The sequence below is a fragment of the Triplophysa dalaica genome, chromosome 17 (genome assembly GCF_015846415.1).
Source record: "Triplophysa dalaica isolate WHDGS20190420 chromosome 17, ASM1584641v1, whole genome shotgun sequence".
In the NCBI taxonomy this organism is placed as follows: domain Eukaryota; kingdom Metazoa; phylum Chordata; class Actinopteri; order Cypriniformes; family Nemacheilidae; genus Triplophysa; species Triplophysa dalaica.
In genome coordinates, this window is record NC_079558.1 from 19,961,489 (window position 1) to 19,989,409 (window position 27,921).

Genomic DNA, 27,921 nt, shown 5'->3' on the forward strand with positions numbered 1-27,921 from the left:
CATTTGTATAAGATATATTCCGTCTTTAACTGTGCAAAAACGTTAAACCTCCCTTGCACGCTCATTCGCGCCCAAACCCGTCTAGTCCAATCATAAGACTTGATTCCATGTATTCCCGCCCCAGTTAGATTCTGCTTTGTGTTGATTGGACAGAATTACTGTCTGTTACGTATCTTGAATAGTACAGGAAATATAATGCGGAATTAAAGCAGGGCTCGAAAGAATCGTAGAGTGTGCTGGGACTGATGATCAATGCTGGCTTTGTTTTGAAAACGGGCATGTTTACAATTGACGAACGCTTGTATTTCAACCTATTGTAGAACTTTAGCCAAAACCCTCGATGGTCGGTGGATAAAACTGCCCCATACCGGGTAACTTAAATGCAATGTGACTTTGCATTTTGATGTATACCGGAGTTTGGGTGAATGTAGTGAATCATCAAGCGTTTTGAATTAAAGCTAATCTTTACGTACACATTGCGAGTCAAAATCCATGGATTATATAAATCCTATCCAGAACAAGAGAAGGCGCAGTGGAGAGATGGAACAATGGCTCAAACAGTCGGTAAACGTGCTTTATTGTATTCACTATTGATCAGAATCATGCTTTTGACATGTCAGATGTCACATATGCATTAATCAGTGGTCAAAACTATTTTTGTCTCTCTGTGACAAATGCATGTATTTCTGCCCTTTATCATAGAGATATAAGTAGAAACACCCAGCTGACCATCACTGAAAATAGTTTGCTGATTCTATAAATCATACCAGCTCAGTGTTTTCAATGTGTATATTAATAACTCGATGACAAATGAATTTGGTGCTGCTGGCAGTATCACGTTTCATAATTAAGCAACAACGAATTTTCTTCTTGTTTATTTTTCTGAACTTCACAGAAAAGGCTGTGCAGTGGACTTGGAGGCTGTGGTCAGGTTGAATATAGTGGGGTGATGGAAACTCCAATGGACACGTGGAATCCCCCAAACCAAGGCCCTCAAAATGGACATGGTGCCAACGGCCACATCCCTGGCATGGTATATGATCTCTCTCTTTCTCTTTCTTTCTCTCTCTTTCTCTCTCTCTCTCTCTCTCTCTCTCTCTCTCTCTCTCTCTCTTTCTTTCTCTTTCTGTCTCTCTCTCTCTCTCTCTCTCTCTCTCTCTCTCTCTCTCTCTGTCTCTCTCTATATCCATGCATATCTGATGTGGAATACTGGGGTTAAAGGTCACAATCTATTTGGTGTTCAGTTTTATTGCACTGCATCTGATGACTGTTGTTCTCATAGTTTTAGCCTATAAAAAGTAATAAATGATTAACCGCTACTGCAGTCTCAGCATTGTGAGAATGACAGTACAGTTATGTGTGTGCGTACTGTGTACTAAAGGTTTGTTTATTTGTGACAGTTTTATAAAATGTTGATTGACAGCAGGTTTTAGGAGCTACAGGACGTGGTGCAGGACAGTTTTGCCCCAGGTGTATGGCAGGTGAACCTGTAAGTAATATTTTATATTCCTTTGTTATGCTGACAGTGGTTTAGTGGCTTGGTCACTAGTACACACTTGGTTCCGGCTCGACTGCAATATCCCAAACATACAATACTTGATCCTGAGTTCACAACTCCGTTTGTACTAAATAACAAATTAAGTTATATATTTTATCCCACCGTGGCACTAATGTTGCACTTTGCCAACATCATATCCATATATAACCCAAGACCTGTCACACTTTTTTCTCCTTTTTAAATATTCTGTTCATTCTGAAATCTCATTACAGAAGTGGAGATTTGAACATTTGTATTGAAATTAAAGGGGGTGCGCCTGTTTACATTTACATTTATAGATGCTTTTATCCAAAGCGACTTACATTGCTTTATCCTATACATTTTACATAGTATTTGCAATCCCCTGGGATCGAACCCACAACCTTGCATTGTAAACGCAATGCTCTTACCACTGAGCTACATGAAAGCTTTTTGTCATGTTTTATTCTCCCCATGCTATAACAAGAGTTTGTAAAACTTAAAAAATATATATATATTGCGAATGTACACTCACACACAAATGGTTTCACCAAACACTTAAACGTTGATTTAAGGAATCATATTGCCTTCCAAAATTCTGCACTTCCTGCAAATCAATATTTATTCATGGTGAGCAATTCATGCACATTTTGAACGATGTTCCCGCAGGCCTCTGTACCTGCAAACTGATCTAACCAATCTGCTCTCCCCGCAACACATGAATAGTCAGCATATATGAATATCTGCAGAGGGTTAAAGAACATTATACATACAATTCATTTGTTGTTGAATGAAGCTGACCTCCATCACATCGATGTCTCTCTCTTGCAGGGCCATATAAACCACATGATGAGGTATTAATCTCCAGGGCCAATGACTGCTGCTGGTGAACTGACTGAATAAAGGGGAAAGAAAAGGATTGACACAGGGAAGCAATTCACGCTGTAGTGTGTGGTTTCCTGTATAGTTTGTGCCTTTAACATGTATTTTCCAACCCTTGTCTTGTACTGTTTTGTAGATATATATATAGTTTACAGTACCATAAACGCTCCAGAAACATGCTGGGAAAAGTAATGATGTTTGGATTAAACCGAAGTCAAGTGAAGTGTTTGTACAACTTCAGAAACGTTGTATTGTATAACTTTTTTGTACTGTGCTGCTTGGCAAACATGATACATTTTCCAGTCTGATTGGTCATGTTTTAAATAACTTTTGTTCATCCACTGTCATCAAAATGAATGGGAAAAATGACACGGTTTAAAATATATTAATTATATGAATCATATTTTTATAGATTATTTTTCTAAAAACTGAAATGATGGTGTTTAGAGTATTAAATACATGATAATTCCAGTGTAGATTTTTTTTAATGGAATATTTTAGGATTTTTGTATTAATTTGGTGGATCATTATTTTTCTGTACCTTAACAAACATGTAGCCAGTGTTAACATTACAATGTTTAGTGTTTTTGCAGGTTACAACTCTGTTGTTTTGTTGTTTTATCCTGATTAGTTTACTAATTTAAATGTTTAATAACTAATTTTGATGTCACCTTTTTCGATACCAATGCAGTATATTTTACATAAAGTAAAATTTGAGAGAACCTTTGGTTTTGTGTTTTCTGATAGGTGGCACTAACATCAGTAGATGAGACCATGTCTGCTCTTTCCAACAGTACACAGTAGATGGCAGTGTTATATTGCCTTTCTCACAAAGGGACCTGACATAGTCCCTTTGGCTTTTAATATACATTACCTACAAAACTTTTAGTATGTAAAATCAATATCTAACTAGGAAACATTTGATACATAGATGGTATAAATCTGCATTAAACATATCTACAGTTTATATTGTATAAAGAAATGTATTTAATCTATCTTTCAATATGCTAAGGCACATTGTCCATATTAAATGTAAATGACCCCATAATTTGTATACATTCAATGACATGCTTTTCTTCTCAAAAAGTGACTCCAGTTAATAAGAAGACCACCTGTGCCATATATCGATGCCTTTTCCCCGTAAGGACCAGACACTTTTAATCATCTATTCCCCTAAGACAGAAAGTTTTAATACTCATTTTGACACGAGCAACTCACAGATATGACTTCCTCGAGCTCATAAAACAAGCTTCCCCTACAATAGACTTATAAGAGTGGCCGAGTCGGCGTGTATTATAAGTCATAGTTTCTGCTCCTGTAAGTTATAAAGGAATTACCTCAGCTCAGGAGGAGCCGTGGGGACGGGTCGAAGTTTGTGCTAAGTCAACCAAGATGGATTTAAGTATATTACCAGCTCAATCTTCCTCACCCTCCCAGTGTTAGCTTTTGTCGGTGGAGAAATGAGAGGCAGCGTTCAGACAAAGCTTGACCTCTTGAGGCCGGCTCTCAGAGCCTAGATTTTCAATAATGTAGGACAATAAAGCTTAAGTCCTATAACCAAGTGCAATATGCTACAAGTGTAAAGAGCTTTGCTGCTAATAAAGGAGGCAGAGAGGGGAGAGCGCGTGCAAAAGCGAAAACAACAACTCATCTTCAAAACTCATATTTGGAGATCAAGTGTGGCCCATAAGTGCATTTCATAAGGAGAGTAATGAGATGCTGAGATCAGATTGGTCAAGCCTGACAACTGCTTTTTGACACAGTGGATATGAATCCGGAGCCTTATTCCCTACGAGCGCTCGTGACAGGTGCATGTCTGTTTGTTTAGATGTTGGTGCTTTTGGCCTCATAGACGGGTTATTATTTTTCTCTTCCGCCCCCTTTGTTCTCTGGGTGACCTGGCGCTTCTCGGGCCCGCTCCTGGTTTTTCCGTAAGTGGCCCGTGTTGCCTGCGTGTTCTCCTTAGGGACGCCAAGGACTATTATGGGTTTATTGTACAGATCAGCGGGGTCAAGGTAAACGCCGTGCACATGGAGGGGAAATTTTCAGTGTTGCTTTGGCTCCTTCGTACGTCAGCAGAGAGAAAACCCAATCAAGCGTTCATTGTGCTTGACTAGTTGCTTTGTTGAATATTTGCATGTTAATGATGAAAGTAACGGAGTAATTGTTCACTAGTTTAGACAGAGAGTGCGCAAACTGGTAAAGTGCAACCTGAATGCATTATTTCCTTACCTTATGTGCATTATTTCATGGTAATTGGTCACATGACCTTATTAAATCATTTTTTAATTATATAGATATTTTTTTTTCTGTATACAAATACTGATTTATTGCTGCTAAAGACAACTTCAGAAGACATAAACAAAGCTGGTCCAACCCTGGTCTAGATGAACACCCTGTTTCAGAAACAGTTGAACAAAGTACAACCAACAGAACATTTGTAACCAAATCAAAATGTTTAACAAAACTTTTAAGATTTAAAGAAATAGTTCACACAAATAATACAAACAGAGTAAAAACATAATAACTAAGTAATTGAAGGGACAATGTTACAATACAAAGAAAAGAAAAAAAGAAGAGACGAGGGGGGCACATAACAATTATAACCAAACAATGCTATAAAGTCACAGTTTTGAAATTATATTTCCAAGAATCTTAAATGTTTTCATAGCTTTAGCATTCAGAGATTTAGACATGTATTGAAAAGAAGCACGCCTAAGATGTTAGCTCCGATCTGTGTTTGCTTATCCGTCTAGCTAGTAATATAACAATTAGTTTCATATTTAATTTATAATAATTGCAATAAATTAAGTAAAAAGGAATCGACAGTCATTGGCTCTTTAAGTTGGGGCAGTGATGTTTATGTTGTTGCTGCTGAAACAATGCAAGATTAAAAAAATTATAATCAAATTAAAAGAAAAAAATGAAACCAGAAGTGCTTCTGGATCAGTGTTAACATCTTTTGAAGTAGTCTACACTTTTGCCTCCTCTGATCTAAGTAGAAAATGATGATACAAAGTTGTGAAAATTTAATTTTGGAAGTTTTCATATCAATATATGATCATATGATTTTTAGCATGGTTTTCCCCTCCTGTACGGTATGGCCATGACTCACCAGCTGAGAATCACTGTACTTTTCAAAGCCAAATCGTGCACAGTATACATATACACACTGTAGAAATAGTGCAAAAAAGTTTAGTTGTCTTCTTGCACAAAGTCATTGTTAAGTCATTAAACTGAAATGAAAAGGAGCTTTATTGTATAAGCAGACCCTTTTTACGACTCACAAAACCTGGATTTTTCCATGTCGCTCGGCGGGACCTTTCGGTTGAAGAGTCTAAAGGCCAACGCGCAGCAGTGACAATATTTCCGTCCTTCCTCCGCGTCTTCCTGAAGTTTAGGGTCCGTCTCTTTCACTGCCGTGTTCTTTTCTCCATCTCATATACTCTTACACCATTTCAACCTACTTTGTTTATGAGGCTTTGATCCACAATATTCTAGGCTAAGTTACACCCATGCACTGCAAGGTGAACCTGTAGGCATTGTTCCCAACGGGAACCCAATACTCGTGGAGCCTTCCTCCCGTCTCTCAAAAAACTGCTCTCTTTAGGAACAGAATTCTCCAAAGATGTGGAACAAAAGGTCACGCACAAAGACACAATTTTATGCTCCTTATTGAGTCAAATTTGCTACCTCAGCACTCACTTAAAGATACTTTGCAAGATAGCGGTGCATTATCAAACCCTCGTCAATAAAGGGTGTAACTCACTTGAATGTGCTTAAAAAGAGAGAGAGAGAGAGAGAGAGAGAGAGAGGGAGAGAGAGAGAGAGAGAGAGAGAGAAGTGTTGCACCACGTGGGCAACCTGTGTATATGTATGACCATTCTGAAGTGTTACAATATCTACATCTTTCGCCCTAATCTTTTGATGTTTCCTGTTTATGAATGGACTGAAAGCTGCACATTGTGAGGAAGAATAAAGAGACCTATGGAGGTGTCTGTATTATATCTTTTAAAGAGAGTGAATGTGGGGCGCTGATTCATTGTGTCTCGATGCTTGCTTCATTCAGACTCTCATGGAAGCTCTTTGTCCTAAATCTTAAGATCTGTCCATTTAAAGTCACGTCCCGCGATGATCTCACCCGCCGTTAATATGCATTTCGAGGACCGCTGCTTTGGCTTTTGTTGGATTGCTTTCATAAATGGAAGATCTGGAAGGGATTCTGAGGATTGTTTATTTATTTCATTTTAATAGAATCAATATCCCATCGCAGAGAGAGAGATATTGTAATGTGCAACCTTTAACCGATAATGTTTTATTCATCTTCAAAAGGAAAATGTGGGATGTAGGATCCTGAAGAACAGTGAAATGTAATTATCGAAGCATACAGATTTATTTGGCAGAAAACAATGTTCTCTTAAATAAAATACGAAGGATCTCTTTATTGCTTAAACCGTTTATTTGAAGCATGTGAAACAGTCTCCCAGGTTTTTTTTGTTCTACGCTGTGAATCCTTCAGGAGCGGAACATAATCATGTAGTGTGTCTGGGACACCATTATCAAATATTAAAGTATACGCTGTTAAGGATTTAAGGGTCACCAAAAATGTGCAGTGAAAAAAACACATCTTTCTTTTATCATGATTCAATAAGTGCAAAAAGCACTTCCCAATTCAAAATATGTATCGTTTAACATCACAATATTTTTTTAAAGTGAAATATGGCAAAGACAATGTTTTTATAAATGGATGATACGTTTCTATAGTCATACTTTTTGTACGATGTATGTACGATAATAGGTCACAAACCATAAGCCTGTGCTTTGAAAGAAAAACACATCAAACCATGTAAAAATGGGCTTTTATTTATTTGAATGCCACATCTCTTTGCATTGCGTATTCTCCAGGGAGCAGAGGCCTCAGTGAGACCTTTTTCCCTTTAGTGAAAAACAACAACACAACTGATGCCGGTGTATTTTAGGGATCTTTACTTAGCCTCCATCACCTCTGCGGCTCTTAGTGAGCCTTGACAGTGCTCAAAGTTCTCCAGGCGCCCAAAGCGTTCCCCACAGACCCTCACAACATACATGATGCCATGAAAGCATGTAGAATAGGGTTGCCATGTCGACCTGTCAGTCAGGAGTCAGACGCTGCTAACAGTTGAAATGCTGAAAGTGTAAAGCACATACACATACACAGACGCACACACATACATAAAAAGCAGGCCTCTCTCGCTCTGGTAAACAGCAGGCTGTGTGTCAGAAGAGTAGCTGTAGATGAAGTGAACAAAAGGAAGAGGAGCCCACGTGTGGAAGGGAAGGGTGGAAAAGCAGCTAATGCTCCCTTTTTATCTTCTCCCGCTCTCCTGATAAAGAATATAAAGCATATTATAGATTAATAATGCATGCCGAGTTCACAGCCCCTCTGTTTTGTTTGCATCTACGCAGCAGTCGCTGTAAATACGTTGGAAGATGTTTACAGAGGAAACAGCGCACCTGGCTTTAAAGGTTAAATCAAATCCGAGTCAAAGAGGGTTGAACTTGCTCCGTGTCCCCCAGGGAAGCACGGAAAGGTAAAGGGAATTAAGACACATGCTGTTCTACCAGAGAGGAAACTTCACAGTTCCCGGCAATGACAGCCCCGTCGATTCACACTCGCACTGATTCAATTTTCATCTTTTTGCTTACTAGCAGCCAAAAAGGAATAAATACGCTGCTGGCTGTTTGCTGATTAGCTTGAAATATAAAATTGAGCCGGCGTAAATGCTGCAAAATACCTGCAAGTAAATGAGGCCAGTTTGCTCCAAAATAACTGCTGCGTTGACAGTTTTTGGTAATGATTTTTGCTAGAAATAAGCATTTAAGCATTTACAGGGCCAAACATGAAGCAGATATTTAGATCTGCCCATAGGTGAGACATGCATGAGTCTAGTTTTGTAGAACTCTCAAGACAAGCTTTTTTGGGCACTGACCATATTAAATATTTTGAAAAAGCGGGGAAGGTTGCAATATGTAAATAAATGCTCAGAGCTGAAACATTTTTTCTATCCAAACTGTATTGGATAAAAATGTAATATATGTAAAACTTTTAGTTAATATTTTGCTTGAAATAAGTAAGTTATAATTAAGCAACAATTTTAATGCTTTGTTTGAAAGTGCCAAACGTGCTAAAATAAATAGCAACAGCCACTTTCCCATTCTATGGCTAGAAGGGATACAGCCAAACTAGGCATGCGCAACACAATAACGCATAATTTTTGTTTCGCTGACAACATTTTTCTTATTATTGTATGTTTAGGGTTTGGTAGTTGTAGGAGTTAGCTGATGTAATTTATTGAATTTTTATGGCGAGATTTTGCATCACTTCTGGCCGTAGCTGTATCACATTTAGCCACAACTACTTCCCCCGACAGCGTCCTCCGGGAAATTACGTAATTTTGGCGGAGTAAACCACTGCGTATAGTAATAAGTATTAGCGATGTTTTTATCAGGTATTTTGGTGGACTCGCTTTTAGTACTTCGCCTCTAAATCGAAATTCCCCCATGTTTTACGCACACTCTAACTGGATATGGTTTTCTTCTTGAAGAATAATTAAGTTGGAGTTATATAATAACGCGTATTTTATTTACTGCCAAGCGGTAGAATAGGAGTGAATGGGTGTTGACTTTTTGAAGCTCCAAAAAGTGCATCCATCGATCAAAGAACTGCTCGACACGGTCTTAACAAAGGTCTTCTGAAGCGAATCGATGAGTTTGTTTAAGATAAATATACATATTGACTGCGCCATTAACGTGGATGTGTAGCTTCCGTCATCTCTCGAATTCGCGTGAACCAAAGCAGAGGGTTGTTAGCTCCCGCTAGAGAAGAAAATAATGCAGCGATCGTCACCGGAATTTACGACATGCGTGCGTCATACGCCGGAAAACAAGCCTCTGGGTTATGGCCCCTCGCTGCCTTGAGGGTGAGTAAGACATGTCGACATTTTGATTCAGGTGTGAAGTACCCCTTTAAATATAGATAAAATCATCGGTGAATGACAGTTACATGTGTTCAGTGGCGCAGATTCCAGTCGTAGTGTGCGACATTGTGCGTTACTCGTTTCGACATGCTTGAAGCAAACGTGACAGATGTGGAGGTCATTAGTGTCTCATTTTGGGTCAGTTATCATATACGATCTCTCATACAACGTTATATAGCCCTAGCTATAATATATGTGTTTCGACCCATGGCGATCAAGGAACAATTACGTGAAGGACGTTTTTCAGTCGGAAAGTGTAATTTGGCGCCATTGACTGTTTCTATTTTCAGGGCAGCAAAACTACTGTTTCTAGCTGTTGGAATTTTGGTTACTAACAAAAACTATTTAATGAATTTATGTTGTGTGTAAACAACATTTAATGTCGTTGAGACGTTATTAAAAGAATAATTTTAAGTAAACCTGAACGTATATACATTGCTAGCTGAAGATAAGATTCGCGAGGAGTCTGACGGGGCATTCAGGATCACGTGATCATACATGACAAAATGTCGTTAGGATATAGCGCACTGATCGAGCAATGGTTTAACTTTTACTTTATTTCAAGGCTACATGCTTTTAGTTTTCGTCCTATTAATATGTGTCCATTAATGGTATCGCCTCAATCAGTCAATATTTAAGATATCATACTTGTCTTTTCACAGAATGTGATGCAGGATGATTTTATGTAGAATCACAGTAAATCACAATGGGTTTTCAAGGACAGTGCCACAAATACTTGCCATTGTACAAATAATCAAAATAATAAATAAAGTTAAACTAAAGCCTATTTTCTAAAATTTGATGTGTAGATACTCCCTTAAAGTATTTAGTATAGATAGAGGTAGGCGTACTGCAAATAAAAAATGATCCAGTTTTGGTTAGAGTTTGCAAGCAGTTTAGTTCTATTTATAATCTGATTTATTCTCAATTGATCAGTGCATTTCGATCCATTATACATGTACCCTAGATTAATTTATTGTGAGTGCCATATCCAAAACCCAAAAGTAACATGCCTACATTTCCTGGGAAAAAAGTCACTCTACAAAATGTCATGTTCTGCCTCAATTTGGATTACAACAACTCCACACTATGCATCTTTATGCATTTTAATTTATTGCAGATTTACGCCGTACTGCAGCTCAGTGAACAAAATTATAATAAACACATTTATTTCCGCGGTCTCTGTGATCAAAGCTTTGGCAGTCTAATCTAACCAATTAATCCATTTATAAGCACCGCACTAACAAACATGCCCTCCATATGCTGTTTCCAACACACCCTCGCAGAGCTGTTCGGGAAACTGGGACGGCTCCGCGAAGGCCATGTGTTCACCACAATCACGCCGTTGTTCATTCCCTTAGATTTTTAGATGAGTGGTGCAATTCAGCACCGGCCATCGTTTTAAAAGTTCCACAGTCGCTTAGACAAACATGCATAAAAAAGGAAAACAATGCATGTGAAATTGGGGGTAAAAGGTTTTGAACGCAGATGTTGCATTTCACTGTTTAATTTAAAACTCTCTGGATTCTTTTCACAGTTTTTCCACCTCTGTGGTCCCTGTACGCAGTGCAGAGCTGACAGCACTTATTTTAAGCGTTTTACTGTTTTTCACGGCTGCATCTTCATCTTTCTGTCTGTTAATAATGTAGAGTTCACACATCAGAATGATCTTCACGTTCTCCATCTGAGCTGATTTCCTTTCTTATTTCCTCTGCCTTTTTCTTTCTCTCTCTGAAATCTGCCGCAAGTTCTGAGTTCTCAAACTGTGTATGACAGCATCTGCCAAAGCTGCCGCGTACAGCTTTACAGTACCACAAACACCAATTGAAAATCTCTTTAATCGGACGACCGCACATCTGAACTTGATAGCCGAGCCATTTTCTTGTGTTCCATTATAGGAATCAATCTTCTAAACTGTAACAAGCCACATTCAATATTTAATTCAACTTTGACTGACAGGAAATTGTGTAGATTGAGCTACATTGGGGGTCCAAATGCCTGAGAGCATTACAAATATGGGGATTTCGATTTTTTTTAAGTTTATGGATTTCGACCGATGTAAAACAGAGAAGAGTCATGATATAATGCACGCAAAGAAAAACTATTTGTTTATTCCAGAAACAATTCACACACCAGTTTGAGATATATTGTCAGTTTTAACTGTTCTAAAAGAAATTTAGATTTTTTGCTTTTGTTAAAATAAACATAAAATCATGTGTGGATAACTTTAGATTATCTTGTTTTAAACTTGTAGAGTCCATTCTGCCAATAAAACAAAAGAAGGATATTGTGCATTTTTTACTTTATATGTAAACATTGTTTTTAAAAATGATTTTAGATTTTTTTTTGTTTAATTTCAATAATTTTACTTGTGGTTTTATAGACTTTTTGGACCCCTATATCATGCTTTTTTTTTGAGGGACACCGTATCCTGAGGGTGGTCACGTGGTAATTTCGTGGAATCTGCATCTGATGTTTGGCGTTGCACTAAAAATGCATAAAATGCTGTTTTTTGGAAATAACTCCAGCAGCTGTTTTCATCTCCATCTTTTGAGGAATATCATTAAAGAGGTAGTTTGTTTGCTTCCTCTGTGATTAAAGGTTCGGTTATGCACGTGGGCGGCGTCGAGCATCTTTAGAATGAAACTGTGCGAATCTGTTCAGGGCAGAGATACAGTAGAAACCACAGAAGTTATCCCCACATGGCGTAAAACACACACACTCGATCAGCCTGCCTTTGCATCTCGACAGCCGTGGGACTTTTCATTAGTTCAGTCTGTATCTAGACAAAGCCATTTGTTCACTATTCAGTGCACTCGTTTCCCTCGATTGAATAGATTTTGAATTCTTGAATTAATTCGCTTGTGAAAATAAGAAATGCCATTTTAGGGTGTGAAATGATGTGGATAAAAGCAAGCATATTGATGTGCAATTCATCTATTCGGTGATATAAAATAATAAAAAACAAGTGCCTTTATGTAACTGAAACTTAGTATTGAGGTTACATAATTTATAGGATAATAACACAGTTTGATACAATGTGGTCTGTTATGTGAATGTAAGACACATTTCTAAATAATTGTGCACCTCCAGTCTTACGGCTGTGCAACTGGGAATTTAAACTGCAACGTAACACAGCAATAAGGGGCTGTGTGAACTTTGACCTGTTGACCCTCCCTATTAGACCTGGCAGCTGGGGAATTTCATTTTGATACAGCAAGCCAGTCACTAACAGTCCCGCGCTGTGCTACGAGTTGTCATTTCTCACATTTTCAATTTCTTTCCTTCGTAGTTTTCATTTCATAGGGTTTGACCTTTTTGACTCTGTCATGGGGAGCGTTCAGATGATGTGGACTCAGGAAATGGCTGGAAGTTCCAAGTGATAAATCGTGGCGTGTACGTTTACCCCTCTCGTTATATTAAGGGTAGATGAAAATTAACTGATGTTTGTTTGTTTGAATGTATGCAGGTAGACCTGTATCTTCTGCATCTTGCCATTATGCATGCAGTTTGCTTGCAGCGTTTCACATTTTGTAGAATTAATTGAATTGTATTAAAGCATTACCACAAACACGCGTGAAAATAACCAGTTTGTTAAATTGTATGCTTGGAAATCATTGTTTTCGCTTCTAAAACACGAATGCCTCCATAACCTTACGAAATGATCTGATTAAAAAAATAAATCAGTAAATAAATGGCAGACTATATTTTCAATACCCTCTGTGGAGATGCTTTAATAAGATCATTTCACTTTAAAGCTTACAGGGTTTTTATACGAATGAATTCTGTATTATTTTAAATGAAATGTGCTTATGGGACTCCGCAAGATAATATTCTTTAGACACCTATTAATCCATATACTTATTATAGAAAATACATATGGCAAATTCAGAAAGTTAGAGGATGTTTTTGTGCAAGCATGAGCTGAATTAAACTGTGTGATATTCTATTCTTTTCTATTTTTTACCAGCAGATGCTGCGCTTGACCCCAGACACAGACTACAGGGTCTCTCTTACCCCTCTGGCCTGTAGGTGGGGCAGTGGCACCACATAATGGCTTCTTTTCCACGCCAGGAAACAGCTGAGATTGACTCACCTACAGGGCCAGAAGTGACTGAGCGCCTATGGAAAGGCCCAAATAAATAGACCGGTGGCTCTTTCTCTCGGTTACCAGATGTTCAAGCTCGTTTCCCTCCCAACGAGTCGCTGATTTGTGAAATAACTGGCAAAAAGTAGGTCAATCACGTCTCATCAAGGACGTGCTGCCGGTGACAAACTTATTGCGCTGAGGTTTTTAATACGGAGAGTGTTTTAAATCATTGTCTCTGTGCGCTCTGTGTAGGAGGACAGGAGCGCAGGTGCAGCCGTCGCCCCCGCTCCGTTAATTACTCCGGTAAACTTTTTAATCACGGGAGTTTACGGGATCTTCTACAATGAGGTGGAGCTGACCCGCACCGTCTCTTTTCAGAGCCCATTTCCACAGGATATTTTACATGTTAATTGTCTCGAATGGCTCTCAGTCCTTTATTCGCTTTCTTTTCTTTCTATAGGTGTAGCCTGGAGCTGCGCCTCGGGCTCTTTTTCTCTCTCTCTCTTCATTCGACAGCAGAATAAAAATGCTAATTATTATATGGCAACCGAGACCCTCGACATAACCGAGCCCATTTTCACGTGTTCTGCTGTTTTTATTTTAAATCAGAAAGTGTGGATCACTGTCTTTGTTACATTGAATCACAAAGAACGAACTTTAGTACAATATAGCCTATAATAATAATACATTTAAGATAAAAATGAAAAGTGTGAAAAGATAACTCACGTTTATATAATTTATTAGAAATACGAAATAGTTTAAATATAATCTAACAGGCATAAAACGAATGTCTCTTAAATAAATAACAAAATATATCAAAAAGTAACAAATAAATACAATTTATATTAAAAAGCATACAACGCACGTTGACCTGTTTAATGTCGTCAGCCAGCATATAAGGTTTGAAGTTATTTCCAGAGATTACAGAGCTGAAGTTTCTAATTGTCACTGGAGTTGTATTGGGACATCTGCTCGACTGTATCAAAGCCGACACGAGAGTCCCAGCGGTTGAGCAAAAATCTGAGTTAATTAGCGCGATACATGTTTAATTAAAGCCAATTACAATATCTAAAATTACCTAATCGAAACCTGTTTTCACTGTGAAGGTGCCCTCAGCACGATCTGTTCACCGAGAAATAACACATGTGTTTTGCAGCACATACATTTTGTGTTCTGCAGCTAGATGTTGTGTTTTTGTCTGGAAGTAAAAGCATCAGCGGACACGACAGCTTGTGTCACGGGAATGCAGTTTTTCTTTACATCGTTTAAAAAGAATAATTCATGAATTTTAAACATGTTTTGAAGTAGCCAATGTTTAATTTTAATTATCAAAATAAAAATGTGTTTGATTGATTTTGAAAATGAGGTTTGCGCAAACCTTTATTATAGTGCACAAAACTTTTTTATTTATATTTTGCATCCGTTCCTACTTCAAACTATGTTGTTTCCACAAATATTCAATGCTCTTAGAATGTATAATAAGTAATTCCTCTACTTATAAGAAAAGGAGACACTGATTGGCTCATGTTTAATCGATATTATACTTTTGCTTAAAGTTCTCGCTCATTTAATTGGAAATCGTTGTGAAACGCTATTCTGCAAACGTGTCGAAAGGAGGCGCTCTTTATCAAATTTATCTCAAAGATTAAAAACCGCTCCACCAAAAAACCTCATGCACAGTTTCTCTCGGAAAATAAATTTCACGTTTAATTTATTTACTCTTAAATTCGTCTTTGCAATATTTTGTATTGTTGTGCAATGTGTAATCAACAACACAATAATAATAATAAAGATATCAGGTCTCGGTTTTAAAATTAAAATTATTTATTTGTAAAAAGCTGTTCGTAAAAACTAAAAACAGATCGTTTCGGCACTTTTTGGTCGGTGCAAATATTTGAATGAGTAAACGTTACATTTAAATACATCTTTACTTCGATCTGTTTGTCAATTTTTTTATGAAAAATTTGTTAAATTAAATACACAAAATTATGCATTTACCCTCAATTTCATAGCACCAGAAACTCAAACTGCTACGGAAACTGTCACTTGGTTCCAATAGCATTGCACTTAATTCATCAAGAATTTATTTGCCCATATTTTTCCCTTATCTGATCATTAACTATGCAATTAGTTGTCATGATTAAGGGGAACAGAACATATGCAACAGTTTAAAGATGCAAAGACGAATGATTGATTCGCCCTGTTTGTCATGCACTGACGTTTACGCATCTTTGATTTTCCTGTCTCTCTCCCTTTTCTTTGCCATTCGCTTTAAAATAAACACAGAACAAATGCAAAATTATTTCGGAAGCTTAGAGAACTTTGTCTTTTGTTAAGAAAGCCGGAGACATGAAATGCAATACTCGAAACGTAAACTAATGTCTCCACAGCGGGAAAAACACTCCTTGTTGATGCTCTGAACAGACTCGTTTGTTTTCTCACCAAGTCCAGACAGATGCTTTTTACCGAGGTGCTTGAAAACAGTATGAGTGTAGAACATGAAATGTACGTTTGGATCTGGCAGATTTATTTTTAAATATCTTAGATTAATATTCAGAAGACAAATCGTCTTTCATCTTGTATTGGTGTGAGAATCTCTTAGAGTATATGATGAGCTGGTTCACGCCTTTCGGTACATGACGCGCTCTCTGAGTGGTCAGTTGTCCGTTTTTTGTGCACTAGATTTAGCCCGGAATCTCACCACTGGTAATTTAATTTCATGTCTCAATGCCAATATCGGTGCGCACGCTTATGTCAACGCTTTTCTGTGATGCTGGAGACAGACAGGCCCTATCAACACAACGATTGAGGGGCAGAGTGTGACATCTCACCCTCTCCAAACAATTGTATTTTAGCCAGCACAGCCAGGGATCTCCATGCATCACATATAGTTGCTCTGGAGTTGTGCAGGTGCCCTCTCCGCCTCACACCGCTAAGATTAAAATGGGCTTTGAATGATTTGACCATGTGCAAAGATGCAAATAGGAAAATCCGCGTGTATTTACGCGCTCGTGGTGCACTGGTATGATGCGTGGAGAGGACATCTGGGCACTGGCCATCTGACTGACTTTGCCTTGACATCTGGGAAAGCCACTGGTGTGTGGCACGCGAATCGGTTGATGTCGCTATTTAAATGCAAATTTGTTGGGGATCATTGGAGCTTCACCCCGTAAATTCACACAAAAGGAACACTTCACACACAATGAGGAGGAGGGTCGTTTCTTCGGGAGGTCCTGGCAACGCCGAACAAATCTTATTCAAACCCACACACACCTTCTGCATGACTAACTTTTCTTTTGTCCCGCGCTCTCTGTTAGTACATCTCCCCAAATAAGATCTAACACGGGCAGACAGAATAGAGCTAAATCCGCACCTTAAACATGCACAGAAATGGTAAAGCTAAACTAAATATTTTCCGCATTTTTTTTTGTAAAAAAATAAATGCAGTCGTTTTTTATTTTTGACTAGGCTATATTATAATTATTATTATTAAAAAAATCGCCTAAAAGACGAATAAGAGTTTGTTGACAGTATATTCATGTAAACAAAATCATTCAAACATTATTAAAGCTTCGCTTTTTATCAGGACATTTTCTATAACAAAAACTGTCGTCTGAGCCTAATCGCAGCCAGATTTTTGTAACGTGCATTATCAAATAAATCAAAATTAACGTGTCATATTTTTCATTATATGTTTTTGTTTTGACAGAAATCTGTCCTGCACTTTATTTTCAAACGCTGCCTTGTAGATGTCGAGTTCTGAAAGTGAAAGTTGGTGAATTAAAGAGCGCATTTTGCACGCTTTGGCTCCGGGGTCCAGATGAGCCTCAGAAATGAGCCGCGATGGATTCAGGCGAGCAGCTGATTCTGTCGTCTCCGGCCAGATGGCTTCTGAACACAGATTTGCATTCATTTTCGCCTAATATCTTCCAAAATAGAGGGGCAGCTGCATTTGTTGTCAAATAAGGTTTAAAACTCCTTTTTAGGACGGGATCGTTACCTACGCGATGGGATTGTCGAACTTCTTTAGTCAACAGTATCAGATTTAAAGGGATTTAACCTAAAACCCTAATTTGGTAATCAGATTGAAATCGCTTTGGTGTGTAATCTGTATAAGAGAAACTGTAGATTAGGCCTACAGTTAGCAAACCTGAAATATTTATAATGCTCCAAATTAGATTGGATAGGTTATGTTTTTAATATAAGCCTAAAAATTTTCTAGAAAAATATCAAATTATATTTTTGACATTGTACAAAATAAATCCAAATGTAATTTTTAGCCATCCAGTATTTTTTTATCATTTAAACATTATGTTAACAATAATTAGAAAAACATTTCCATGTAAATTATATTCACAACTAACACCATACGGAAATAAAAACAATTATCGTCTTTTCCTATTACTTTGAGAATGAACATTAAAGTTCACACTGGCATTTAGTGAACGCATGGATCAAAGTCATACCGAATTCAAGGAAAACAGCATATCAATCTCAAATTGTCGTAAAATATAATTTTATTACTTACGTATTTAATTAGACGACGATGATATGTGGTGGATTTTGAGTCGAGGCAAGAGCAACAGCTTAGATAATTCACTTATCTTTGGCAATAGTCATTAACCCCCAACACTAGCAGAATAGATTGCTCTGTAAAACACATCTCTCTTCTCCTTTCTCCGTCCATCCATCCCTCCCTCCAGCGCACAGGGTCCCCAGATAACCAGCATCGGACTTCCATTTTCGCCCATTAATTCAAATATTAACATACATTCACACCCTGCCAATATCCCAAACATGAGCATCTCAGAAAATGAAAGAAAATACGACGCGTATTGTACAGATAAATTATTATATGTTTATTGCAAAAGACATCCTACTTCTAGCGCATAGAAGGAGAGGGTGGACGCAATGCTTCCCCCGAGTCCTTTCACAGTTTCAGATGTAATTCTGCAATAATTTACTAAATTAACGCGTTTTCCAAGCTCGTACGCACGAAGGCTAGGAGTTTGACATCGTTTCGGATCGCTTCACGCACGCAAACCGGCTTTTAAATTCTGGAAGTTCATGTTCCCATAATTTAAGACAGACATTACGCCATTATGCAGATGTTAAGGGTGTTTATCATAAAGAGCATCTACTCCTAAAAGCTAGTGATCGTTCTTAAACAAGGGTAAGATATTGGAATAGCCTATAAACCGCAAGATAAAACGGTGAAAAGTGATCGATAGATTTTGCTTTCCAAGCCACGCGTTACCATTTAGGCACCCAGCATATTTAGCACTTTGCATGATAATGCATGACGCGGATGGTATAGAAAGATTTTTTATTACGGAGACCGAAACGCATACCACTAATAATTGCAACTGCCCCTCCTCTGGGCCGAGCGGAGGGTGGTCAGTCTTTTCCCCTTATCTCTCTCTCTTTTCCCCGTTCTGCACTCTATAAACTTGCATCAAGATTAATCTGAACATCCCAGAAGCAGTAAGTGCATCATTGTCAGCATTTAAAATGATATAGGCCAGTTCTCGTGCAGTGCTCAGTATTTTGGGGGGCTTTCGTTATCTTTATATTTGTTGCTTTCTGGTAATCTGACGTGCTGTTCGTGTGAAGGGGAGAAATCACAGCGAAGCCGCTGGAACAGCAGCAGTGACTCTAGTCTAGTGTATGTACTCACGGTGCAAGCTTAAAGCCCAGCGACAGGAAGCGTCAATCCTTTCCATATTTGGTCAAAGGCACGCCCACATGCGCGTCATCCTCTGACAGCGTGGATCCCGTGGGTCTGGAGTTTTTGGCTCCCGGGAAAGGTTCCAGTCCTGGGGGATAGAGGGTTGAGTTTTGTATGCTTCCATCCATTCTGCAAAGACGCGCTAAAGGCCCCTCATCATCCTCTCCCGTGTCCGGGAACACCTCCACGGTGATCATTTACGCGTTTATTTGTCTTTTGGAGCCAGAAGTGGTGGATTCAGCAGTGTCCCGAAGCCTTTTTTTGATGCCGTTGTAATAGGATGACAGCAAGCTAAGCGCATCACCTTCAACACAAAGTTACAAGAAATGTTTAACTGAATTAAAACAAGAAAGAGCAACAATATCCGCTATATTTGAGCGACTTGTTCGTTTGCGTCTTCCACGGGAGGATCTCCATTCGTCCAAACAAGCTGTTGGAAAGGATTGAGAATCTTTACGCACTGAATCGTTCATGTGGTGCCAACGCAGGACGGACTGAATAAGGAACCGGGACTGAGAACTGGGTGTATTTTTTTCTTCCTCCTCTTTTCAACAAATCACAAACAAACTCTTATTGATATCCGAAGGGTCTCTTGGAGAAACGACGCGCCCCTGCTCACAATCTCATTTCATCTCCTTGGCTGGAAGTGGGTTGCACGCGAACTGTTTTAATGTTTGGGATTCAGGAAAATATACCAAGAGGGGGGACCACTATGAAAGAGGAACCGCTGGGCAGTGGCATGAATTCGGTCCGATCGTGGTTGCACACGGCTGGGGTGGTGGATGCGAACACGGCCGCCCAGAGGTACGTTTGCCAAATCATCCGATTTTTAATGCATTTCTCAGATCGACCCCTAAATCCCCAATATGCCATGTATCAATTACACTCTCCCCATGCACCTCTTCGCCGCTTTCCCCTGTTCATTACATCATATTACAGTTTAAGTGACAAATCAAGAATTCTCCCATCTCCACTGTTTTCATTCTATCTGCATCTATATCTCAAGTGTATGCCTCTTGTTTTAACCCACACTGGTGTCTTGTTTTTGCCCGCAGTGGAGTTGGTCTGGCACGGGCGCACTATGAGAAACAACCGCCATCCAACCTCAGAAAATCCAATTTTTTCCACTTCGTCCTGGCGCTTTATGACAGACAGGGACAACCGGTGGAGATCGAAAGGACAGCTTTTGTGGACTTTGTGGAAAAGGATAAAGTAAGCGCCACCCCGGAATACCGCTATGAATTTTCACCTAAAACTTCCAGAGCTAGATCTTGGGAAACACGTGTGCCATAAAAGAGTTTTCATGAGAATCGAGGATATCACAGAAACAAAAATATGCACACACAATTTTTTACTTTATAGCCACTGGAAACATTATTTACAAAAATTCCCACTTTTAATTATACTTAAATACACACTTGGCATTTTGTGCATACATAAGCTGGACAAAAAAAACACATTTCTTCTTAAGCATGAATAGCAACAAAACACACTGATCAAATTAAATTGCTAAGCACTACAGTAATGCCAATCTGACCCAAAACAAATGCTTATTTTCAGGAACCTAACAGTGAAAAAACTAACAATGGGATACATTACAAACTCCAACTATTGTACAGCAATGGTAAGTGTACATTTCTCTATACAACAGGGATATATTTACAAGTGTTTTATTCAGCGAATAACAAACAGATTCAATGGAGCCGTATTAACTTACAAGTGCACAATGTAGTTTCCTTTAAATTGGAATACATGTCGAACATTTGACGTTAAACCTTTATTAGTAAATTTAATGAGTACGTTCTGAAGCTGAATTGTTTTTGCCGAGAAAACTTTGAATAGTTTCACCGAGATCATATGTGATTTCCAGTGTGAAGTATTTTTCACATAAATTCACACACAATGAAAAACCCAAAATAATTTCCCACAGGCGTCAGAACAGAACAGGATCTTTACGTTCGGTTAATCGATTCCATGACAAAACAGGTAAGAAATTGAATTTATTTTCGTTTGTGTGTATGTGTGTTTAATCGTTTATAATCTGTGTTGTCAGTGTTCGTTTCTGTCACATGTGGTTTTGGTTACATGTTTCCATGCAGAATAATGAAATAAACATGCGTCCTTGATATATATTCTTATTAGTGAAGAGCTTGATGTTTTATTGTTATTGCTGCCGTAACTAATTATATTTCAATGTAATGTGTGTAATATGGACAGTGCGAAGTAAAGCGTTACCGTGCCTAGATTTTCGGCTGCTCTGATTAATGGGAGAAGGTTATTTAGCAGATTTAATTTAATATGAATCACATTACCGCCTTGTTCTCTTCTAATGTACAGACTGTGATCGTGTAGCTGCTTGATAATTTATCGCAAATTAATGCAATATGTGGAGGGCACAAAATGTATGGCATGCACATGCGTTTTTAGGCAAATTACGGCCATTATTTTCTAGTCTCAACAAATGAGAGATATTTCTGGGGATAAGGCTGAAATAGGTTCAGATATTATTATTTGGCTCCTCAGCCTCCACGTGCCTTTTCTGACCCATGTTTTCTGTAAATTGCTTACATTTGTTTCTTTTGAGCCATATTAATATCCTATTTTATAAAATATGTAGTATAACGGTTTAAATCTATTTTTATGTATTGTGCCTTATATTAAGTTCAATTTGGCTGTTAAGTTCATAATAGTATATTTATCTACTTTATCTAAGGCAATTTGCAGATATGCAGTCAATAAACACGCGAGTATTTTATATACACTGAAAAACAACATTTTGTTCCTAAACACAATTTTTAATTGCATAATATATAAGAATACATTTATATCTGAAATAAAATCATTCAAAGATTTTCTTTTTTAATTTGGCCATATACAATATATGAATTGGTCTTTAGTTGTTATTTCAGCGTGTCATATAATTCGCCCTGCCGCACATGAAAACTGTCACTTTTGTTGCGCTGTAATCCGATCTGGTTAAAGGCATAAAATATAAAGCTTCAGGCGCGAGAGAGATACTTCAGTTCATATTGTATTCGGATGTTCTCTAAAATCACTTTGTTCATTTTCTTTGTCCATTTAACCCTCTCATAGTGGAGAACAGGGCGGTTCTTTAGTTTGATTTTCATGCTCCCTTTATCTGTAGTTTATCTGTCTTTTGGCATCACATGAAAATATGGTTTTATCCGAGCCGCCTGTGAATGGGGCTGAACATGATCAAACAGTCAATGGCGCTGAACAGCCACTTTATGGATTTCCGTATATATTCTGTGTGGGGCAGGAAAATAAATCAGGGCAATATAGATAGCAAAGTCACATCAAATAATGTGTAAGATAGACCGCCATCGCCTTGATAAATTCTGGCTAGTACGCGTTTTAACCATTACAAATTGTAGATTTGTTACAATGTTTTATGTTACATGTGTACTTAAAGTAGCCTACTAATTTGATTTATTTTGGAAATACAAATGAATGTTTGATTTAGCCCGCGAAAGGCTTATTAAACTGAACAGTGAATTAAGCACCACTATAGCCCACTTTTTTAATTATTTGTCTTAAATTGTGGAAATGTTGCCTGCACCAAGTGTTTATTTACGCACATTACGCACGGATTCTCTCTTTTCAGTTTTATGTCGATATAAAATAGTGCTTGGAGTTATAGAGACAAATAATAATTTTATTTGTTGTATGACAAAAGGATTTACGTCTGTAATGATGTACAGTACAAGTGCTCACTCCAACGCGTCCTTCTGTGGGGTCCGTGGGGCGCGTTGGAGTGCGCTCTTGCACAGTACATCATAACGGGAGAAAGGGGAATCAGGGAGGGAGGGAAAGAGTGAAAGGAAGAGAGAAGAGAGAGAGAGAGAGAGAGAGAGAGGGGGGGAGAGAAACAGAGAGTGAGACAGAACGCGCAAAAAGCACCAAGGCCCGTGTGCACCTACAGCTCCAAACGCCATCTGTTAAAGCCAATGCTCAAAAATTAGTCAACCGTACCCCCCGACACCGCTTTTTATCTAAAGAAAAATCATTGTTAGCGGCTCAAAATAAACAACAGATTGCCCATTAGCACTTTACCCCTAAATATCTGCAGATTATAACCGCGTTGATGTGTACGGTTATGGGTATTATTTACCGCGACCATCTGCGTCGGAGAAGCGAGATCTATGTGATTTCTATTATCATTCCCCAAATAAATACCACAAAGATCTAAACAGAAGCATATGCGACTCTTCATTTCTAAAGTGATATGCATGTGCTATAATTTGTCATCGCAATGACCAGCCAAGTGTTGATATTCATTTCAAACATCATATTTATTTATGCAAATTAATAACTCAAAGGTTATCTCTATCTAGAATGTGGGGATGTGTATTGGTTTAGCGATTTGTTTTATAATGCACGTGAGATAAAAATTATTTATTTAGGCACATTTTTTTATTTTCTTTCCTTTGTGCCATAAAACCACATTGACGTAATTATCTAAGTACGTTTTATGAGCGTGTATTTTTAATCTTTAAAGGAAAATGCAGCTTCATTTTTAATTTGTTTATTACGTTATTCTTTTAAGTGCAATTCACTTGTTTAAACGATCTTCACTCTCACTTTTATTTCAAGGCAATTATTTATGAAGGACAGGACAAAAACCCAGAAATGTGCCGAGTTCTTCTCACACACGAAATTATGTGCAGGTAAGAAAAAAACATGTTTTCAGAAAATTATAAATTATTACATTTGACTGTGATCTTTTATTTCACCAGCCAGAATATCTCGTCATGTTTTCATAAATGCATTATGCACATGTTGTAGGCCTATCCAGGGCCTCAGAGCGTCAACCTTACAGAAAATCAATGCATCTCTGAATAGATCTGCCCTGGATACGCTGAAAAGAATCCAAATGTTCAGAATTGTCAGACGGCTTATGCGTAATGATTTACTGCTTGCTTTTCCCACTGTCTTGTAAGTGTAAGAAGTTCCACTTCAAATGCGCAAATGAGAGCGACTCAGCCGACTTCTGAATGATTTGGCTGGACGTCTTACATTACGGGACGAACTGAAATACACGCACAGGCGGAGAAAACGGAGACGTGTGCGCGCGCGAGATTTTTTTGAAACTAGATCTCCAACATCAGCAATTTAACCGTGCGACCCTTTATCTATTTTACGCACATGCTGCCACAAAGCACCCTTTTGCTTTGTCGTAGTTGTTATGCTGGGGTTATTTTAAAAAGTCTGAAAATGTACAATTATTAAATAACTTTTATAATCCGCCGCGTAAAGTAGCGAGCAATCCATTTTCCACCGAATGGAACGGTAACATGCGTAAAGGTCACGTCACTGTGGCTGCACCCCATATACCATTAAGTACAGCGCTTTCTGAGCTCCATGTAATAACTCTTCAAACTTTGCGAGTTTACTGAGCATCTTTTAACAACGAAGAAATGTTCTCGCATCGCACTCTGTTGCTTGCGTCAAAGCAGCACAGATGCGCCTCCGAGCCTTAAGTAGAGGTCCATAGACATACCTTAATCACTTTAGCTGTCAGCTTTAAGAAGCTTTATGTGTTTTCCATACCATATGGTGTTAATTTAGCTCACTTAGACATGTAACCATTATACAAGTGGGCTTCTTTAAATTCAAGAGGCATATCATTTTTTCTTTTGCTCTACAATTTCAACATTAATTAAAGAAGCCGTAATGGAAGCGTCTTCAGGGCCTCAAAATGGAGGCATTGGCACAATGTAGAAGAGCGATGGAGGCTTTTTGAGCTGGTAATTAATAATTGCCCCACAGAAATCCTGGTTGAAGGTGGCATCTTGCATCCTCTCCAGACACAACAGCTTGACAATTAGAGGTAAACAAAAGCTGGGGCTGAGAGAGAGCTTTCCCCCCTCCCAGCCTCCTGGCACCCCCTCTCCTCCTCTCAGCTCTAAGACAAACACCAAAAACATGCTGCTTTCCCTCCTTCAGCCACAGCGTCGGGCTCTGTGTTTACCCGCCACCCGCATCTGCGAGAACCACAGACGCTCTCTCCACCAGGCACAGCCAGAAACTCGGGCAAACACCTCGGTGGTGAACTAGAATAGAGAGCGAGAGCGTGTCAGATGAATAAAAGCGAACACACCAAGACGAAAGACACTGCAATCTACTTGCTGATTCCCTCATATCTTTTCTTTCCTGTCTGTTCTTCTCTCCCCAACATTACAGTCGGTGTTGTGACAAAAAAAGCTGTGGAAACCGAAACGAAACCCCCTCAGATCCCGTGATCATCGACAGGTAAGAATCGATCTGCTTCCTGCTTCTGTTCTGTGTGTACGGCCCAGAGTCTGGCCCATCACCAGCTGCGTTTCGCCCCAGTTGCCGTGTTGTTGTGCGCCTGCCGCACAGGTGGGTTGACATGGAAACCCGGGGGTGTCTTTGGGGACTGTATAATTGCTGGTGAGTTGTCAGGGAAGCGGTTCCCCTCTTAGCCACATCTAGAGAGTGTTTGTCTGTAAATTTACACAACTCTTTCATCCTAATTTGTTAACAAGCGTGCAGTCTTCTGTCTCTGTTATCTGCCCTGAAAACAGCGCATCGCCCGGATTTGTGGCACGGTGACGTTGTGTTAGTGAGCATGTATGTTTGAAGCAAAAAGGCATCTTTACATTCCACTCGACACTGCTGCCGGTGTGAAATGAGTAATGTTTCTGGGCTGGCTGTTGGCGGTTGCATGTTGATCACATTAGGGGAAAGCGTGTTCAAACACACCAGCTCCCGTGGAGTGGGTAATTGACGTCCTTTCTTTTTCCCCTACTGCTTATGTTTCTCTTTGTGGGTCTGGCTCAAGGTTACGTTTACTCCACGAGTCTCGCACTCTTTACTTTCTGTCCAATTATTCCTGCGGTGGCAGTACGGTTGTGGATTAAGGGAGGCCAGGTCTCGGACCCGCGGCTGAGACGGCAAATGTGACAGGGAACTCTGGCCGCTTGAGTCCAGGCCTCTTCGGAGATTAGTGAGCTAGAACAAGCCTACCTTACTCCATAAAACCAGCAGTCTCTCTCCGTTTCCATCTGCCACTAGAGTGCCAACAGCGAGAGTCTATCTCTCTTTCCCTGCTCGTGGAGTTATCTTCCGATCGTGAACTTGCCTGTCCACTGAGTGAGAAATTAGATTGGAAGGCGAGATGATGGGTAAAGCCAGGAACGAAATATGCGCCACCGGTGGATAGCAATGCTAATGTTTGACTTGCTGAAATAGCTGTTTGCTTAGCGGGGAATGTTTGGTATCTGACAGAGGGAACATCTTTCTTATTAGTAATCAAATAGCGCCGGCCAGTTGTTGCTGTCACTCGCGGCGCATGCGTGTGAAGTGTCGGAAAAAAAGCGCTCGTGCTCACCGTGTTTTGAGAGCTGAGCATTTCCCGCTGTTGTCTGTCATGTAGTAATGTGGAAACCCTGCTGTCACACGAAACGCTAATGCATGCGAATTAAATGATGTGAGGAGAGCACTTTAGATTTTTATCCAAGTACTTGTTTTGCATTTTTATCAGCTTCAAAATTCATATATTTAATAATTGATTTGATTATTTACTTCTCTGCCTAACAGTCTACATAGGCAGCTGCCTTCTTATGCTGCTTGTTTACTTATATTAACTTTATGTGCAACTTGTCACATTTCCCTGTTGTGTTGTACAAATAGGACTCGTCGACAAGTTTGATGCTAACTTGTAGATATGTCTCTTGAGTATACAATATAACACCCAATTTGCTTTATTGTCATATATTTCACAGATTCCATGCATGCGTACGTACAGTATAAATATGCTTACTTTTTAGGCAGCTCACTATGTTTGGAACACCGCCTGCTTTTAACCATTTTCAGGGGGTGCACTTGAATTCCTGACGTCTTTTGTAAACACTCTCTCAGAGAGCGCAAATCAATGGCATTCACCCCGGTTATCTTTGCATTAAACGATTAGCTTGTTTAAACAGACGTACTGAAGAGTTGTGACAGTGCGCGAACAGTAATTAGTTACAGGGTTGACGTTCACGGGCTCGGTGTAACTCAACCGCAACAGAGAGAAAAGAGAGCGAGGGGGAGAAGGAGAGGAGGACACGGCGGAGGATTTGTTTTGGTTTTCCGAACAGAGGATAAAACACACATCACTTCCTTTTAGCATATCCTGAAAAGAATCTCCGGCAGTCAGAGTCGATTCACTCCCCGAGCGAAGGCTTAAAGAATGTATTTACCTTCAGAAAGCCCACGTGAACGCTTTACGGCAGGGTTTCACTGATATTTACCGCATTGACTCTTCCCATAAATTGCTCGGCTTTGTATCGCGGCTAAATAGAGGTGGATGGATCGGATGTCTTGGGGCTTTGTGCTTCAGTCTGCTGAACAATATGTGTAACAGTAGTAAAAGAGGAAAAGGAGAACAGAGGAAAGAAGGCAGGAGTGAGAAAGAGGGATATTGTGGAAAAGCTAACATTTGATTGTGAGGCGTCTGAAAGACTCGAGAGGATGGTTTTCATCCGTTCTGTCGGATCACAAAAGCAGATGTGCTTCATTAGTCGACCGCATTGTCTGCATATCACAACCGTGAACCTATGATTTTATCCGGCGCTTGGAGAACAACGCAGTGAAACACGAACCTCGAACGACTGAAGTGTTAGTGCAGGTGGGGTGTATGATATCAAGCTAATTTGTAATC

The 27,921-nt window shown here is 39.1% G+C and overlaps 2 protein-coding genes and 1 long non-coding RNA gene across 25 annotated transcripts in view; all 3 read left to right on the forward strand.

Annotated features, from left to right (window-relative positions):
• The first annotated feature begins 203 nt into the window (after positions 1-203).
• si:ch211-221j21.3 (uncharacterized) lies at positions 204-3,120 on the forward strand. 2 transcript variants are annotated; one of them, XM_056771577.1, is made up of 4 exons: positions 204-564; positions 896-1,033; positions 1,424-1,489; positions 2,348-3,120. In XM_056771577.1, the coding sequence occupies exons 1-4, from the start codon at positions 493-495 to the stop codon at positions 2,375-2,377; spliced, it is 306 nt and encodes a 101-aa protein (XP_056627555.1). In that variant the 5' UTR covers positions 204-492; the 3' UTR covers positions 2,378-3,120. The 2 variants fall into 2 exon arrangements, with proteins under 2 accessions (XP_056627555.1, XP_056627556.1); XM_056771578.1 differs by having other exon boundaries at positions 1,427-1,489.
• A 4,257-nt stretch (positions 3,121-7,377) lies between these two features.
• LOC130438855 (uncharacterized) lies at positions 7,378-17,377 on the forward strand. Of its 2 annotated transcripts, none has more exons than XR_008909386.1 (4): positions 7,378-9,357; positions 12,707-12,810; positions 13,385-13,646; positions 13,757-17,377. It is a non-coding gene; the product is annotated as an uncharacterized LOC130438855 (long non-coding RNA). The 2 variants fall into 2 exon arrangements; XR_008909385.1 differs by having other exon boundaries at positions 13,388-13,646.
• A 471-nt stretch (positions 17,378-17,848) lies between these two features.
• ebf3a (EBF transcription factor 3a) overlaps positions 17,849-27,921 on the forward strand; it is an 89,681-nt gene continuing 79,608 nt past the window's right edge. For 6 of the 21 annotated variants that reach the window (XM_056771064.1, XM_056771077.1, XM_056771083.1 and 3 more), the window contains exons 1-6: positions 17,849-20,036; positions 20,288-20,444; positions 20,793-20,856; positions 21,163-21,218; positions 23,847-23,920; positions 25,437-25,505. In XM_056771064.1, coding sequence (XP_056627042.1) covers positions 19,903-20,036; positions 20,288-20,444; positions 20,793-20,856; positions 21,163-21,218; positions 23,847-23,920; positions 25,437-25,505 — 554 coding nt within the window. In that variant the 5' untranslated portion in view covers positions 17,849-19,902. The remainder of the gene's footprint in view (positions 20,037-20,287; positions 20,445-20,792; positions 20,857-21,162; positions 21,219-23,846; positions 23,921-25,436; positions 25,506-27,921) is intronic. The other 15 variants (XM_056771066.1, XM_056771080.1, XM_056771081.1 and 12 more) reach the window with 6 other exon arrangements.